Source organism: Patella vulgata, chromosome 1 (assembly GCF_932274485.2).
Source record: "Patella vulgata chromosome 1, xgPatVulg1.2, whole genome shotgun sequence".
Lineage (NCBI taxonomy): Eukaryota > Metazoa > Mollusca > Gastropoda > Patellidae > Patella > Patella vulgata.
Window position 1 is genome coordinate 73,063,340 of NC_065879.2, and position 17,187 is coordinate 73,080,526.

The following is a 17,187-nucleotide window of genomic DNA, read 5'->3' on the forward strand; positions in this document are numbered from 1 at the left end:
ATTAAACAAAAACTTGCTAATTTCTCAGCAGATAGGCGAGTCTTCCATCAAATTTGAAAATCGGTGCCATTGTTTAACCTTCATTGATTAAATTAGGCTCGCCTAATCGATTAGAGCCGATACCTGATCCCTATAATGGGATCAAAATGACAACTGCCAAAAAATCGAAAGTGGAAGCGATCAGGGCCGTTAAATGGCATCTCGATCATTGAGTCTCTTAATTGCCTTTAAAATACATACGTGATAAAGGCTTGATAATGTTTCCTGGTTCGCGTGCCTGCTTCGCGGAGCGAAAATGAAGCCTCGGTGTGGCTTAGTTTTCCTCATTTCCGTAAAGAACCTAATCGCCATAAATTGAAGATGCTATTCTGAATATGGCCGTCCGTAGCTTTCTGCTAAAATGACCAAAAGAAGCACTTTGGGCGCATTTACGTGGGTTATAAGGATGTGTTTTCAAGGATAGAAGCCGTGGTGAATACTAGGACTGTCGGATCTCGCTTTATTTGACGTTTGGGGACCAGTATGGCGGACGAAAATGTTCGCTCGGAATCACCAGGCGACGAGTCGGGCTCCGACATACAGCGGGGTCATGGGCATTTTTTCGTGAAGAAAACCGTTCATAAACCAACGTACTGTCACCACTGCACGGATATGTTATGGGGTTTAATTGGACAAGGATATGTATGCGAAGGTAAATAAACATTCTATTCTGCACTGTGTTATTTGCGCGTGCTGTATCCTATCTCCCTTTTCCTTTTTTTTCACGCGCTCTCGTTCGGCTTTCGATAATTTATTCTTTTCAAATGTGGCCGATATCAATTTTAATATTGTGACATCTACGTCATTTTTGAAGCTGTTAGTTGGAGTTTCCCTTTGGTATGTTTGTAAATTTATGGGTTTGTTCATTTTTTCGGCTAATGTCGGCCGAATTTGTAGATAATTGCGAATGGACCTTATATATTTATACCTTATGGTGGTAAAAGCGACTTATGAACGGCCTTGAGAGACAAGCAAACGCAAGGTCATTAATAGGTAGAGCTTTGAGAACGAGAGCTCGCGCGCACGCATGTTTATAAAAATTTATCTACTTATATAAAAGCATAAAGTACTGATTTACCAAATTATATTTTCGAATGAGCAAGCCTCAAAATCATTTGTCGATATTCCACAAATCAGACCGATTAAATAATTGTTTGGTATTTTGATTTCTAAATTTATAATCGGTAGCGTTACACTTCGTAAATTTGTATTTGAAATTGCGGTCAATAATTTTTGTGTTGATATTATGATTGTATTAAGTTTTGCAAAAACGGTATATTTCCTATTGAATTGGAATTGTTCCAACTGTTTGGTAAAAAAGCAGGATAATTTAATCCAGTTAAATGTTATATTTTTCATCAGCATGATTTGTCTTTAACCTATACCTTGCAGAATTTATAGTGATAGTGGTTATTAAAATGGATGCATGAGGTTGTTTTTGTGTTTATATTTTCTCTACATATAATTGTCAGTATTTGTACAAAAGTAATTGTTAACATTGTGAAATAGCTGGGAAATACTTTGTATTTCTTTAAAAGTTAGTAATACACTCAAGTATTTAGTTGCTTTTAATATCAAGTCGATATTGTGTTTTCAGTTTCACTTTATGTTGTCTCTGAAAACCTGTGTCCAACTGTTCTCTAAGTCTGTGTTCTTGTTCAGTTGTCACAGTAGTTACAGTATCTGGCATTGTTTATTAGTGAATAAAAAATATGACCACCAACATGATAGTGCTTTATTATATTGTGCATTTTATAATGTATTACCATATTCGACCGGCTGTTTTTTTCCTGAAACTGAAATACATGTAAGATCCCTCTCCCATGCAGCCTCAAATTATATAATGCACCTTCAAGAACATTTGCTGATCTAACTTCCTTATATGACAGTCTGACAGACCATACATGTAGAAGGTATTTCAAATTTCTTTTTGATTCTGACTTTATAGGTTTACTCTTGTCTGAACAATTTTTATTACTGGGATGCCAAATACAGTACAAGTTTTTAAAGATAACATAAAATTACACATTTCATTTTATAATAACAGTACACCATATTTATATACATGTATACTGAAGTATTGCATAGTAATATTAAATCTGTGACACGTTATTAATACAATTTATCATTGTTAATGGTTAAGTTGATAATGAACAAAAAGGTGGGGGGAATATATGATCTACATGTATAATGCAGATCTTGTTTTAATAGACAGTTAGTGGGAAATATATACATGTAATATACTGCAGTATTCAAAATAGATAAACTATTAAAATGCATATTGTACATTTTGTTTCATTAAGATTATAGGACTTATCATTACCTCAGTATTCAAAAGAAGTGGGGCAATATCAAATGATATTTTAAATTTTAGTTATGCAGAGCAATCGCAGACCACCAAGTTTTCTAGCACTACAGTACATGTACATAACCTGAATCTACACTGTTCATGCAAAACAGCAAATCTGAGTTCTGAAAAGTTCTAAACCTAGCTATTTATTACTTTGATTGACAGGCAGTAGGACATTTATCATACTGACAACAGAATTTTTGTGAAAAAATACATATAACAACGAAACAAAATGGTAAAAATTGAATTTCATTTGTACTGCATTGACACCTAAAATATTTTCTTGTAAACAGTGTTCAGATCATGTGATCTTGTGGACTAATAAAATTATCTATATTGGTCTTCTTTTTTTGTGGTAAATTGTGGAAATTTTAAAACACACTAACACGCGTGACCCCGATTGGTTTTAGTAAGTCTGTCGATATACACAGTTTTGATAAAGGCATCAACTCAGTCTCACTAAATAGAAAATCTAGGGTTCAATCCCGGTATTAGCTGAGAAAGTTCCCCAGGATTTTCCAGTTACCGTATGGGGGGAGCTATGGGGCAAAACTCTGTTGGTTCAATGAGTAAGGTGGTGGCTGACTAACCTGCAAGAGGTCAGATCTCGGTCTTTGTCAAGAAAGTTCCTTGGGATATTCCGGCGAGATTTCCCCTTGTCAGTGGTGCAGGATAGAGCCTGGCAAGGAACAGTGTCTAGTTGTTCAGATGTGATTAAAAACCAAGGTCCTGTGTACACTTTGGCATGCTTTGACAGTTGGAATTCTAAATAAAAGTAGGCTGTAGCACCACTGTCTGGGCCAAATTTCCATACTGCACATCATATGCCCGTCTTTATTAGCACAGATGCAGCAGAGAAATAGGACGTTAAACGCCATTTGTTTGATGAAAAGTTAGTCAGATCACAATGTAGTGTAAAAAATCAGGAAAACGAAACAACATTAAAATTGTACATTTCATTTGAACAAATGTAGCTTTGTTATTGTTCATTCTTTATTCTATACAAACAATGCAGATACCATTTTCAAGGTACATAGATAGCTTTGTTACTCCTTCAAGAAATATACTTTATTCATATGATTTATCACTAATAGTAAGTGCAGGGGGACTACACCACACATAGTTTACACAAAAACAAATATATGGAGACAATACACAGAAAATCACAAACAAACAAAGAATTCAAATAAAGTGAAGGGATCTGTGGGCTAGCCGTAAGCGTCCACTGCGTTGTACAGTCCCGGGTCTGTAGTGACACAGATTTCACTCATATTTGAAAACAATCAGGAATATAACCCAGAGAAACCATTGTGTAATGCCAGCATGGGTCATGATTTGCTATATGTTAAAAGAAATATGAATGTAAGCATATTGAAGTAAAATTTAACTATGCAAGTAACCACATCAGTGAAATGTATAAAAAAACAAGTAGTCTTAAAAACTAAATGCTCTAAGTCAAATTAAGAAACGTTTTAGTATTCAATAGAATCGAGGCATATTGAATACAGTTAGGGCACATGTTCCACTCATCACAAAAACAGAGCAAAAAACAAACGATACTGAATACAAAGAATCAAATGAGAAAATGTAGACCGTCTTGAAAGACAGCTGCCTGCTGACTGAATGACATGATGTAAAAAAGGCGGTAGGTTGCCAATGGCCTCAAAATTTAGACGGTGACAAAACACCACAATAAAGAGGGTGATAATCCAGTTAAAAGGTTAATAAACTATCAATTTAGCAACTAATCGGAATTAATCAACATTAGACCTACCTATACTAATTAATAAATGAAACTTATATCATATTATAACCTAATAGATTTAGCATAAGTGGACATGCCTCAGGTACATCCTTTTATTAATGTATCTTTATACCTTAACTCAAATTTTCCTCCCTCTTAAAGGGGGGCTTATGTCGACCTTGCAACTGAAAGCAACTGACATTTCGGCAACTGGAAGCAACTGAAAAAAGTCAACCTGAGCGCCTCTTTCAACTCAAAGCAACTAGTTGCAGTCAGTTGCACATGTTCAACTTTCTGCAACTGGCTGTAACTAGCGGCAACTAGTTGCAGTCGACATGAGCGTTCTTGCAACTGGAGTCAACTCGTTTCCATAGAAATAACATCACGTGATAAGAGACATGTATCATGTGAATTTATAAATAAGCAAATGGAAGCGAACGAAGACACCCACTTTTCAAGTTTTGATGATGTCGACAATAATATACTAATAGAATTGTAGCAAGAACGACCATGCCTTTGGGTTACTTCTTCTAAGTGATTCGCCATTTTGCTGATCACATGATGAATAAATTAACAGTCACATGTTCAGTGTGATCACTATCAGTTCCGAGTCGACATAAGCGCTCCAAATTCAGTTGCTCCCAGTTGTCCTCAATTGCTGATATCATCGATATAAGCACTATTGCAACTGACTGCAACTAGTTGCTTTGGGTTGCAAAGTCTACGTAAGCCCCTCTTTAGGGAGCCGGGGTTGTTCGTTGAGTAAGACATTGACTTGCTAACCCTGGGGTCCTCTTGTTTGATCCTGATGTTGGCTGAGAAAGTTCATCAGGATTCCCCACCGTGGTTCCCCCTTGTCAAGATGAAGGGCCTGGTAAAGGTCAACATATAGTCATTCGAATGAGATGGAAAACCGAGGTCCCATATGTACACATTAGTGTGCACTTAAAAGAACCCTTGACAGTTGGAATTCGATATACATGTAAGAGTAGTCTGAAGTGCCGCTGTTCACAAAAAATTCCCTCATAGCACACTGTATGGCATATGCCGGTCTTCATTAGCCCAGTCGGTGCAGAATTTCATTTCAATCGGATCATTTTTATCCTTAAAAAGTTTGGCTGTCAAAGTTTGCTTTATCAGGTCAATCCTTTTCATTCATAACACAAAATGTTGACAATGGCAATTGGATTTTAACCTTTTAGCTCCTGGTAGTCTTGGTACATTTGTAAACATTGACTACCCCAGTTCCCTGAAGAAAATTAGAGAAAAATTGTATATTAATACGGGTAGCTCTGGAGAGACAGAAACTAGTCAGAAACTGCTGTTCATTAGACCGCCTCAAACATCCCGAGATATGTGAATAGGTTTCTGTATTATAGGACCATTTCCTAATTCTTGGGAGTTGCCACAGTTGTGCATGTGACAGGGCAGTCTATGGAGCCCTTATTAGGGCGGTCTAAGTGCTAATGGGGTTAAAGATGATAGGGCTTTGAATAGTTTTGATAATTGTAAATACATGTATGCTTTTCTGTGTCTATTAGCCTGGTTGGTAGAGAAAAGTAGGACATTAAATCCTATTTCATTTCATTTGAGGCAAGGGAAACTATTTCATAAAGGTAGTATGCAAATTAATACACACTCTTCATAGCAACATCAGCCTCAGTAGTTCATGCTTTAATTAACTTCTTTAATTTATTGTTGGCTTAGTACATGTAAGTGATCTGAGTCCATAATTTCACAATTTGATATTTTCTGGTAATTGCAAATATCATACTTTCAAATAAAATAAGTTTAGTTGAACGGTTGACCTAATATATGCTTGAAGAGATATATTTTAAAGGAGCTGTCCCAGGGTTTACAGGATATTAATGCTTAATGCAAATGGGATTACGACTGACAAGTTAAATAAAATACACATTTATATTGAAAGTTTCAGTTCAAAGTATAGTTGATATTGTTTAGTCTTTGATAATTGTTTGAGGGATTTTCAATCACTTGCAGTTGCAAACTACATTATTGTGAAAGTTGAATCTCTAGAAGGAGAATACCCGTCCAGAACAGATTCAGTTCTGTTCAGTATTTGTAAAGATATGATGATTTGAAACAATATCAAACAGTCAGCAGTCTTTGAAGTCAATGGATGAGGTCAGAACAAAAAGATAGTGCTAGTGTTAGAGTTTGTGTCAGTGAAAGAGTTAACCTGAGCCCCTAAGTTTGATATTCAGGTTAGAAAAAGAAGTTACATATTGGAAAATATACTAAATTTTAAAATTGAAATTCATGGAGCGATAAGCATAACAACTCTGCTTTTAATTGAGGTAGAATGTTTAAACTTGATATTGATGTTCATTAGGTGAATGTCTTGACTGAGTTCAATGATTAACATTTCCCGCTAAAGCTAAGCAGAGCTAAGCAATTTCTTCGACTTTGATCCTATCTATCTGATAGAGAGTGATGAAACTTGGTGTATACTTGATTGCTCGATACTTTTGACAAAGATAAACATGCAATTAATTGACCGAGTTCAATGATTAACATTTCGAGCTAAAGCTAAGCAGAGCTAAGCAATTTCATTGGTCGATGCTTTAGGACAAGATTACTTTGATTCTATCTGATACTACTGATAGAGAGTGATGGAACTTTGTGTATAGTTGATAATCTGTTTGATTGCTTGATACTTTTGAAAAATATAAATTTGCGATAAATTAATATGTGTCATCTATTTATTTCGGGATTTTGACGGGGGACATCAGCCTCACTGTCGGCTTGGTTTTTTTTTTAACATGGGCTTCAATAGGACAGTACCTTTATCTCCTAGGCGTTGACACTATATTGAGGTCAAAAGTAAGATGTAAACTGACAGTGTTATCTAATTTTCATAAAATGTTAATTTTTCGCCTAATATTATTCAATTTAAAAAGCCCTTCAAAATTTATGCAAAACACACAAAATCTGAGATTTCTTGGGGTCAATTCTTAAGAAATTAGTCAAGAAATTGTCCTGTACGGTATTCAAATTTATGTCAGTAACATTCCTACAAAATTACATGTTGTCGTAATATGACAGAATGAAAGCATGCCGACTACTACCAACCTGTACCTGTTTTAAATTCATGCAAGTAATATTCCTCCAAAATGACCTTATTTTTCAGCACATAATAAGTCGATACCTTTTTCAGCAGAAGTCAGGCCTTCCGGTGCAGAAGCCATGTTTGAATTTGTTTCGGCTTCGGGTAACACTAGTGTTATCTGGAGACTGACTCTACCTTGTAATTTCATCCACAGTTGAATGAAAATAAAGCAGTAATTAACGGTATCTCCCTCTTTGGTTTAACACTTTATTTGAGGACAGAAGTGAGGAAAAGGGTTCCATTATGTCAGTTTACTCCAACACTACTTTTGACCTCACCCAATGTAGACCGGATATAGTTAAAACAGATGTAAATCAAAATATACTACATAAACCAGAACTGCCATGATTTACTTTGGTCAAAACAGCCCATATGTTAATACATGTAATATCATTGGATTCATACTAAATAACTCATATTTTTATGGCAGTTATGACCATTCTATGGTCAATTTGACGGTTTTAAACAAGTTTTTTTGCTGCTTTGTCTATAACAAATGTAAAAAAGCCAGCTTCACTTTTACGTCCTTGGTAAAATTGTAATCCGATTGAACCAAACCGTTTAAATAAATGATTGAGTACATTTGATTTTAGTGTGAATTAGGCTCTGAAAAAATTAGATATTGTCAACAATAATGAAACCTGACATGTAATGAATAACCCAATAAAACCATTGTTACCATTCGATCCCTGCATTGGCCAAGAAAGTTCATCCAGATTTTCCCGCATGGTTCCCCCTTGTCAGTGATGCAGGATAGAGGGCCTGACAAGGACAGCTGTCTAGTCGTTCAAATGGGATGAAAAACCGTGGTCCCATGTACAAAGATCCCTTGACAGTTGGAATTCGATATAAGAGTAGGCTGTAGTGCCGCTTTCCGGGCAAAATTTCACTCATAGCACACTGTATGACGTATGCCCATCTTCATTACTACATTAGTCCAGTTTGGAGCAGAACAACAGGACGATAAACCCCATTTCATTTTCATTGTTACCAAACTTAACACAGGAGTTCTCTGTCTGGAAATTTATCACTGTTCAGAAGAATCTAGGATTGATTGACTGTAATTTCTCAAAACATCATCTCTATTCTGTTCAGATAGTTGCATGGGACTTTGAACAATTTTTTTGTATTTGCAACATAGAAATCATTTTACAAGACTGACCTAACAGATCAGAATAGCTACTTTTAATCATGATTTATAGAAAATTGGATTCATTTTTATACACCCACATTGAAATGTTGTTGTATATTGTCGTCACCACCGTCCGGCGGTCTGGCATACACAATTGCTTGTGGACGCTCCAGAGGCTAAAGTTAATATCCGATTGACTTTGAATTTATACACAGTGTTTAAGGTTATGAGACGAAGAAGCCTATTAATTTTCAGTGATTTCCGATAATTACTACCAGAGTGTTATGACCCTTGATCACTTTTTAAAATGTTGTTGACGCTCTAGACCATAATATACGATTGTTTAAGGTCATGAGATGAAGAAGCCTATTGATTTTTAACTAATTGTGATAGTTACTACCAGAGTTATGGCCCTTAACCACTTTGAATAATGTTGTGCACGCTCTAGACCCGAAAGTGAATATCCAATTGACTTTAAATTTATACACAGTGTTTAAGGTCATGAGACAAAGAAGCCTATTGATCTTCTAAACATTCTAGAGGCTAAAGTTAATATCCGATTGACTTTGAATTTATACGCACTGTTTAATGTCATGAGATAAAGAGCCTATTGATTTTTAACTATTTGCAATAATTCGCCAAAGATATAGCCCTTGTTCTCTTTGAAAAATCTTGTAGAAAAGCTCTTAAGGCTAATTAATCTGATTAACTTGAAACTTATACACAGTCTTTAAGATCATGAATCAAAGCATCCTATTCATTTTCAACAATTTCTGATAATTACTGCCAAAGTTAAGGCCCTTGATTACTTTGAAAAATCTTGTGGACATTCTAGAGGCTAAAGTTAATATAAATTGTTTAAGGTCATGAGACAAACAATCAAACAAATTCTAATGTTTTCTGATAATTACTTCATGGGTTATTACTTGTAATCAGATTTTCATGTGTTCTCATTACTGACAAAAGGAAAATATGTGACAAGACTTTTTGACTGCCCAAACGACTTAGCTGCTGTGGACTGTGGGCATATGTTTCATTGCCTGGCAACCTAACTTTATTTTAGAATTTAAAGAATTAAAGATTTCATAATTTGTCTGTCAGTTATTTTCTAAACGCTATTCATTACCTGAACTCTAACCTATATTCACTGCCGTACGGGTAAAGTAGACAGTGAACCAGCTCTGATAGAGTATCTAGCCAAAAGTTGAATCCAATTCCAATATGGCCTTGAGCAAAGAATAATATCTGTGGTTGAGATGTGGGTGGGTTGGAGGGTGTGACTAAAGTGTATATGGTTAATCAAACTGAGAGGATCAAGGCAACATGGTCATTGATTTAATGAAGAACTTGTTGCATGCTTGATAATTTCTAGTAACATTTGATACAGAGTTTTCACTGTGTAAAAAAAGAATATATTGACTAAATATAACTTGGTGTAGAGTATTTATAGAAAGATAGCTTACCTTCCATAAAAGTAATTAGCATAGCACTGCAGTGAAAGGGAAATATCGTAGTAGCTAATGCTTCTGTTTGAGATAAACTGTACAGGAATTGGGTCTAAAAATTCAATAGTTTCTGTGAATGTGGTAATAATCAAAGCCCTGACCCATAGACTATTTAGTTGTATTAGGAAATAGCTTTTACAGGACCTTAGATTTTCACATGAACTCAGTTTTCAATAAAAATGCTTTGGATTCATGTGGATATCATTGTTGAGATTATACATGTAGGGTCCAAAGAATTTCCAAGGGTTGGTTACCCACTGCTATATTCCGTCAGTGATATTTTGCTTCCCAGGAATTTTCAATATTATGGTTGTTTTTTATCCAAATCTGACATTTACAAGGGGTGTCCCAAAAGTTTTCGACCTCCCTACCTAAGTAATGTTTGGTCTTATTTTTCAACATAATCACCTTTGACACCGTTTATCCAGCATATAATTTAACCTGCCAGAAAACCGCTGTTTGTCACTTGAACCTAAAAATGCCGCCACATAATTGATAACCTCATCATCCGTCCCAAATCTGTGGCCTCTGGTTTGAGTTGTGTGAAGAGGAAGAAGAAAGATGGAGTTGGATCTGGAGAATAGGCTGTGTGAGAGAGGATCTTGAAGCCACGGACCTGTGCAGCACTCACTGCTGCTTGGGAGGTGTGAACTGGAGCAGCGAGACACCTCTGCACGTCATCTGTGTAATATGCACCATTCTTTAGATAATCTATAATGATTACACGTTCTGGGTCAAAGAAAATGGAGGCCATGACCTTGCCACTGGAAGAGTTCTAATTCTATTTAACTTTTTGGGTGTTGGTGATGTGACATGCTTGCACAGCATACTTTGACTTTTTATACGTCCACCTTTTCATGTGGACGTATATTGTCGTCGCCCCTGTCCGTCTGTCCACAATTTGTTTGTGCACACTCTACAGGTCATAATTCTTATCTGATTTTAAGGAAATTTGAAATATAGGTTTATCTCCAAAAGATCTTGGCTCCTTTTGATATTGGCATATATCGGACATTAATTTCATGGATTATGCCCCCAGATTGTACGAAAAATCACGTATTTAGCCTGTGGACACTCTAGATGTCACAATTTTCATTTGATTTTAATGAAACTTGAAATGCATGTTTATAACCCAAAGATCTTGGTTGCTTTCGATATTAGCGCATATCGGATCGTAACTTCCTGAATTATAGCCCCTGATTGTACGAAAAATCGTGTTTTTATATGCCCACATTTTCATGTGGACGTATATTGTCGTCGCCCCTGTCCGTGCGGACGTCCATCCGTCCACAATTTGTTTGTGGACACTCTACGGGTCACAATTCTTATCCGTTTTTCATGAAACTTGAAATATAGGTCACAATTTTTATCCGATTTTGACGAAATTTGAAACATAGGTTTATCTCCAAAAGATCTCGGCTCCTTTCGATATTGGCATAATTATATTGGATGATAACTCCATGGATTATGGCCCCTGATTGTACGAAAAATCATGTTTTTAGTGTGTGGATCCCCTAGAGGTCACAATTTTCATCTGATTTTGATGAAACTTGCAATGTATGTTTATAACCCAAAGATCTTGGTTCCTGTCGATATTCACGCATATCAGATCACAACTTCCTGAATTATGGCCCCTGATTGTACGAAAAATCCTGTTTTTAGCTTGTGGTCCGTCTAGAGGTCACAATTACTATCTGATTTACAAAAATGTTCGAATATATCACTGTTACACTGTAATGTTGGTTCAGTTTCGTGAAAATTGGACCAAAACTGTTGGACAAAATGTTATGTTACGGCTTACATGTACAGTTATATGTACTTAGTTTTGCAATAATAAGAACCAGTAAAAATTGTTAAATTGATATTTTTTAGATTAACAGTTTAGATGGTATTCTGGATAACTTGAAATTGAAAACCAATTGTTTAATTAGATGTAATTTAAGCAAGACTTAAATTTCTATATGCCCACATGGATGTATATTGTCGTTGCGCCTGGACGTCCACAATTTGTTTATGGACACTCCACAGGTCACATTTATTATCCGATTTTGACGAATCTTGAAATATTGGTTTATCTCCTATAGACTCTGGTTTTTATCGAAATTGGCATGTATCAGACCGTAACTTTCTGTATTATGGCCCCAGATTGTACGTAAAATCACATTTTTAGCTTGTGGTCCCTGTAGAGGTCACAATTTTTATTTGATTCAACAAAACGTTGAAATATATCACCATTGCACCCTAACAAAGGTTGAGTTTGAATGTAGTGAAATATTACCATGAGTAGAGTGATTAGCTGCACAATGGATGCATTTCAGTCACCTCACAAGTAATACCCATAAAACAGAACAAAAAAATATGTTACCTAAATCAAGGATGGCAAACCTCTGGCCCATTGGGTGATTAGATATGACACATTGCATCACTGTGATAATAAGAAAGGCAGTAAGCCTACTCAGTATTTTTATACGCCCACATCTGATCTGTATGGAATTTATATGCTTCATTTAGATTAGTAAAACAAAGGATCATATTGAATTTCAGCAATTTCCGTTAATTTCTTCTGAAGTTATGGCCCTTGTTTCACTTTGTTGCACCTTGTAAATGCTCTAATGACAAAAAGTTATCATCCGATCTGTATGAAATTTACACAGATCATTTAAATTAGTGACACGAAGACTCCTATTCAATTTCAGCAATTTCCAATAATTACGTCTAGAGTTATTGCCCTTTTTTAACTTTGTTGAACCTTGTGAACATTCGAAGGACGAAAGTTATCATCTGGTCAGTACGAAAGTAATATGCATCATTTAAATTATTGAAACGAAGAATCCTATTGAATATCAGGATTTTCAAATAATTACTTGTATGAAATCTATATGCATTATTTAAATCGGTGAAATAAAAAATCCTATTTAATTTCAGTAATTTCCCTCGATTACTTCTGAATTTATGGCCCTTTTTTTTAATTTGTTGAACTTGTGAACTTTCAAGTGGCAAAAGTTAGGATCCAATCTGTATGAAATTTATATGCATTATTTGAATTAGTAAAATGAAAAAGCCGGTCAAATTTCAACAATTGCTGTAAATTACTTCCAGAGTTAAGACCCTTGTTTTAGTTTGTTGAACCTTGTGAATCCTCAAACGACGAAAATTATGATCTGATCTGTATGAAATTGTCTTGTATATAAATGCCCCCAATTATCTACAAAAGAATAAATGTGTGACAACCCTTGTCGACCGCTCGGATGATTTGACTGCTGTGGGCGTATGTTTCATTGCCTGGCAACCTACCTTTAGCAATTTTATTATTTTGTGCACATCTTTTTTTTCAAATGTTATCTTCTTGCACTTTATTCTGTTTTCTTTTAAAAATATGCTTAAGGAATCAAACCAGGAAAGATGGACTTTTACTCTGTCTGTAACTATTCAAGATACGTTGGTTCATCTGAATTCATTTGTGAACAAACTGGCGCATGGTATATAAAAGGTTGGCCACCCCTAACGTAAATGTACCCAATTTTCTTATGTATCCCAAGCCCTTTAACTGACTTTATAAGATTAATTAATGAATATGCTCCAACACGAATAAAACCCAAAATGAAAGTAAATAAAAGATGAATAATAAATTGTTACAACATTTATTGTTCTATCATTTTTGGTTATATGTTATCAAACATATTTTATTGACAGTTTTTGCAATATTTTTCTGCGACACTCCTTTTCTTGGCAGTGGTTATTATGGCATTCCATAAATGAAGTACCTGTACTGGCACATGTAATGTTTGGAATCCAGTTGGGAATTCTGTATTTTTAGCGGTTGTTGTATTCCATAATTTAAGTTTGCATTTCCTTTTACATGTAGGACTCTTAACACTGATTTAATGTAACTCATTTTAATTGTCCCCCCGCCTTTCGTCACACTTTTTGGGACACAATAACTCTTAGGGTAAGCAGAGATAAGCAATTTGATTGGTTGATGCATTGGGACACGATAACTTTAGTTTTAATTAAGTGAGAGTGATGAAACTTAGTGTATAAGTTCGATAATGAGCATTTTCTGCTCAGGGTAAGCAGAGCGATAAGCAATTTGATTGGCCGAGACTTTGGAACACAATAACTCAACTTCGAATTCAGGTAGATTGTTCAAACTTGGTGTAGGCGTTCATTGGGTGAATGCCTTGATCTAGTTTGATGATGAACATTGTCTGCTTATGGGAAGGAGAGATAACCAATTTGATTAGTTGATGCTTTGGGACACGATAACTTTAGTTCTAATTAAGTGAGAGTGAGGACATTTGGTGTATAGTTTTATCACATCAATACCTTGACTAAGTTTGATAATGAGCACTTTCTGCTCAGGGTAAGCAGAGCAATAAGCAATTTGATTGGTCGAGACTTTGGAACACAATAACTCTCCTTCTAGTAGAATGTCCAAACTTGGTGTAGGCGTTCATTAGGTGAATCCCTTCATCTAGTTTGATGATAAACATTGTCTGCTAACGGTAAGCGGAGATAAGCAATCTGATTGGTTGATGCTTTGGGGCATGATAACTTTGGTTATAATTAAGTGAGAGTGATAAAACTCATTACATCATTACCTTGACTTAGTTCTATGATTAGAATTTTCTGCTTAGGCTAAGGAGCAATAAGCAATTTGTTTGGTGAAGACTTTGGAACATAACAACTCTGCTTTTAATTGGGGTAGAATGTTTAAACTTGATGTAGATGTTCATTAGGTGAATGTCTTGACTGAGTTCAATGATTAACATTTCGAGCTAAAGCTAAGCAGAGCTAAGCAATTTCATTGGTCGATGCTTTAGGACAAGATTACTTTGATTCTATCTGATAGATAGTGATGAAACTTAGTGTATAGTTGATAATCAGTTTGATTGGTTGATACTTTTAAAAAAATTAAATTTGTGATAAATTAATGTGTCATCTATTTATTTTTGAATTTTGGCGGGGCGACATCAGCCTCAGTGTTGGCTTGTTTTAGGTCATTTTGCCTAAAAACTAAATAATGACAGCTGATCCAAAACTTTACAAATGCAGACTAATGATTATGCAGCTAAACTGCCCAACAAAACATTGAACAAACAGTACAGGAATACATGGTCCATCAAACCATCCAAATTGTTCAAGTGACTGGCTAACGACTAAGTAAATTTAATCTCAATGTTGAATGGAGTACAAAACAGTTTCGTCAAAACTGTACAGACTGTTTTTTTTACTTTGATAAATGTGGTATCAGGTGTTCTAAAGTGTACAAGCATGGTCAGTGCAAGACATCTGTCACAACTTGTAGCTGTTACATTGTATGTTTAAAAAAATTCAATATTTGGATGTTAGTCTGGATCATCTAGTTACTTACATGTTGGTAGGGTGACCCGTGCAGTGAAAATTTTCCCTACAGAAAATTGGACTCGACACAACGAATGTGCACGCTTCAGTGGCTTGTCTCGAAGTGATTTCTCGCTAACTAGGCAGTATGATAATACTCAGCGCTAGAGTTTATGAGACTATGAATAGCCATCACACGTGCAATTCTCTACACATCTATCAACTATTACAGCCGTAAAAAACTATAGTTGACGATTCTGAATAGCAGTAATATTTAGCTTTTTTGGTTATTACAGCAGCTTTAGAAATTACGTTCGTTTTATTTTTTAAATTGCTTGATCAATAACTGTACCGTTAGGAGCGGCATCTTTTGGTTTAGTACAAATAATATCTCTGAAACACTTGCGATAGGCAAGAACATGATACTAGCAGTAGTTTCATTTTACTTTTACAAGGTTCTTAAAAACAATTGTTGAGTTGTCTAACGTGTGTGTTTCTAAATTCAATTTCTTGTTCCAGCTTTCTGTTATGTTTCGTAAAAAAGTAGTCTTGATTATTCCGGCCTGTGAGTCAGACTAGAATGGTCGGTAGACTGGCTAAGCGAGACTTATTTCAAAACAAGGGCGCATAACCTATTTTTTACTCACAAGTGCCCGGATGTTATGACTGACACTTGTAACCATCTTTCAGTGTATTATTTAGGGATCGTTAAATGGTCATAGCTTATTAAGTACAACATGACTGTTTATTTAGTGACTATAAATGTGCAAAACTTATTTAAGGCTTTGTGTATATATAATTATTGTGGTGTAATTGTCGAGATATTTATTTATGGTGGGTCACCCGAATGTTGGTCCAATATTTCTGTTCTAAAAGATATATATGGGGATTTTATATTTAAAGGAGCAAAACCTGGTGCGTTTAAGTAAGAATAAAGTAGCCAAAATCTATATGATTAAATTTTCATTTGCTCGATATAGGAACTCCTTGCAAACGGCAACATTGTAAAAGTTGAAATTCTAATAAGAATATCAGTGGAAAAATGGATTAATTCTGTTCAGTATTTACAAAGATATGATAAGCAAAATTTCATTTATCTATTAGTTCCCTAATGTAAATGCTACGCATCACTTTTTCTATTTTCTCACTTCTTTTTCTGGAAAGATTCTGTCAATAAACCGGGTCTACATTTGTATGAAGTTAAACTTTACACAATTTTGCAATCTACGCTAGTAAACAAGTGTTTTTATTGTCGAATGACGTTGTGATACTTTTTCACAAATCTTATTTTATGGGCCTGTTTTTAATCCAATTGAATACAAGCCGGAAGATTTGATATTTTGTAACAAAATGCAAATCGTGCATGGATACTATACATGTAAATGGGAAGTGGTTTCTTTCCATATTTTACTTCCATTTTTATTTCAACATTGGCTTTGTTAGTCAACTTAATAATATAATCAAATCAAAACATGAAATCAGTACTTTTATTTTTTTTTACAATAGTAAAAGAGATTTAGTCATTTTAAATTTTATTGGACTTCAGCATAAAATATTTATCTTTGCTAACAGATAGGGTTTGTATCGGTAGAATTAACAAAATGTTTTTGCCTTGTAATGTACTATTCATTTAAACTAATAACAAATTTATCCAGATCTATAACTTTAATCCTGATCTTTATAGGTAGCTGGGTATTTGAAGGATACCAGAATCACATGTTTATGTAAGTTGGGGATTTGTAATTATTCCATGACATTTACATGAGTATCAATGAGATTTTTAATCCAAAATCCTTTACTAAAAGACACAACAAGTCAATTTGTTGACATTTCAAAAGTCAAAGACTTGATATTATGTAATTATTAATACATGCAAACATTAAAATAAAACCATCATGAAAAATGGGCTGGTATGTAGCCTACTAAAAAACAGAAAAAAGTAAT

At 35.0% G+C, this 17,187-nt stretch overlaps 1 protein-coding gene across 1 annotated transcript in view; it reads left to right on the forward strand.

Annotated features, from left to right (window-relative positions):
- Window positions 1–338: 338 nt before the first annotated feature.
- LOC126808445 (diacylglycerol kinase theta) overlaps window positions 339–17,187 on the forward strand; it is a 42,149-nt gene continuing 25,300 nt past the window's right edge. Inside the window, exon 1 of the mRNA XM_050533153.2 lies at window positions 339–691. Within this exon, the coding sequence (XP_050389110.1) occupies window positions 523–691 (169 nt within the window). The 5' untranslated portion in view covers window positions 339–522. The remainder of the gene's footprint in view (window positions 692–17,187) is intronic.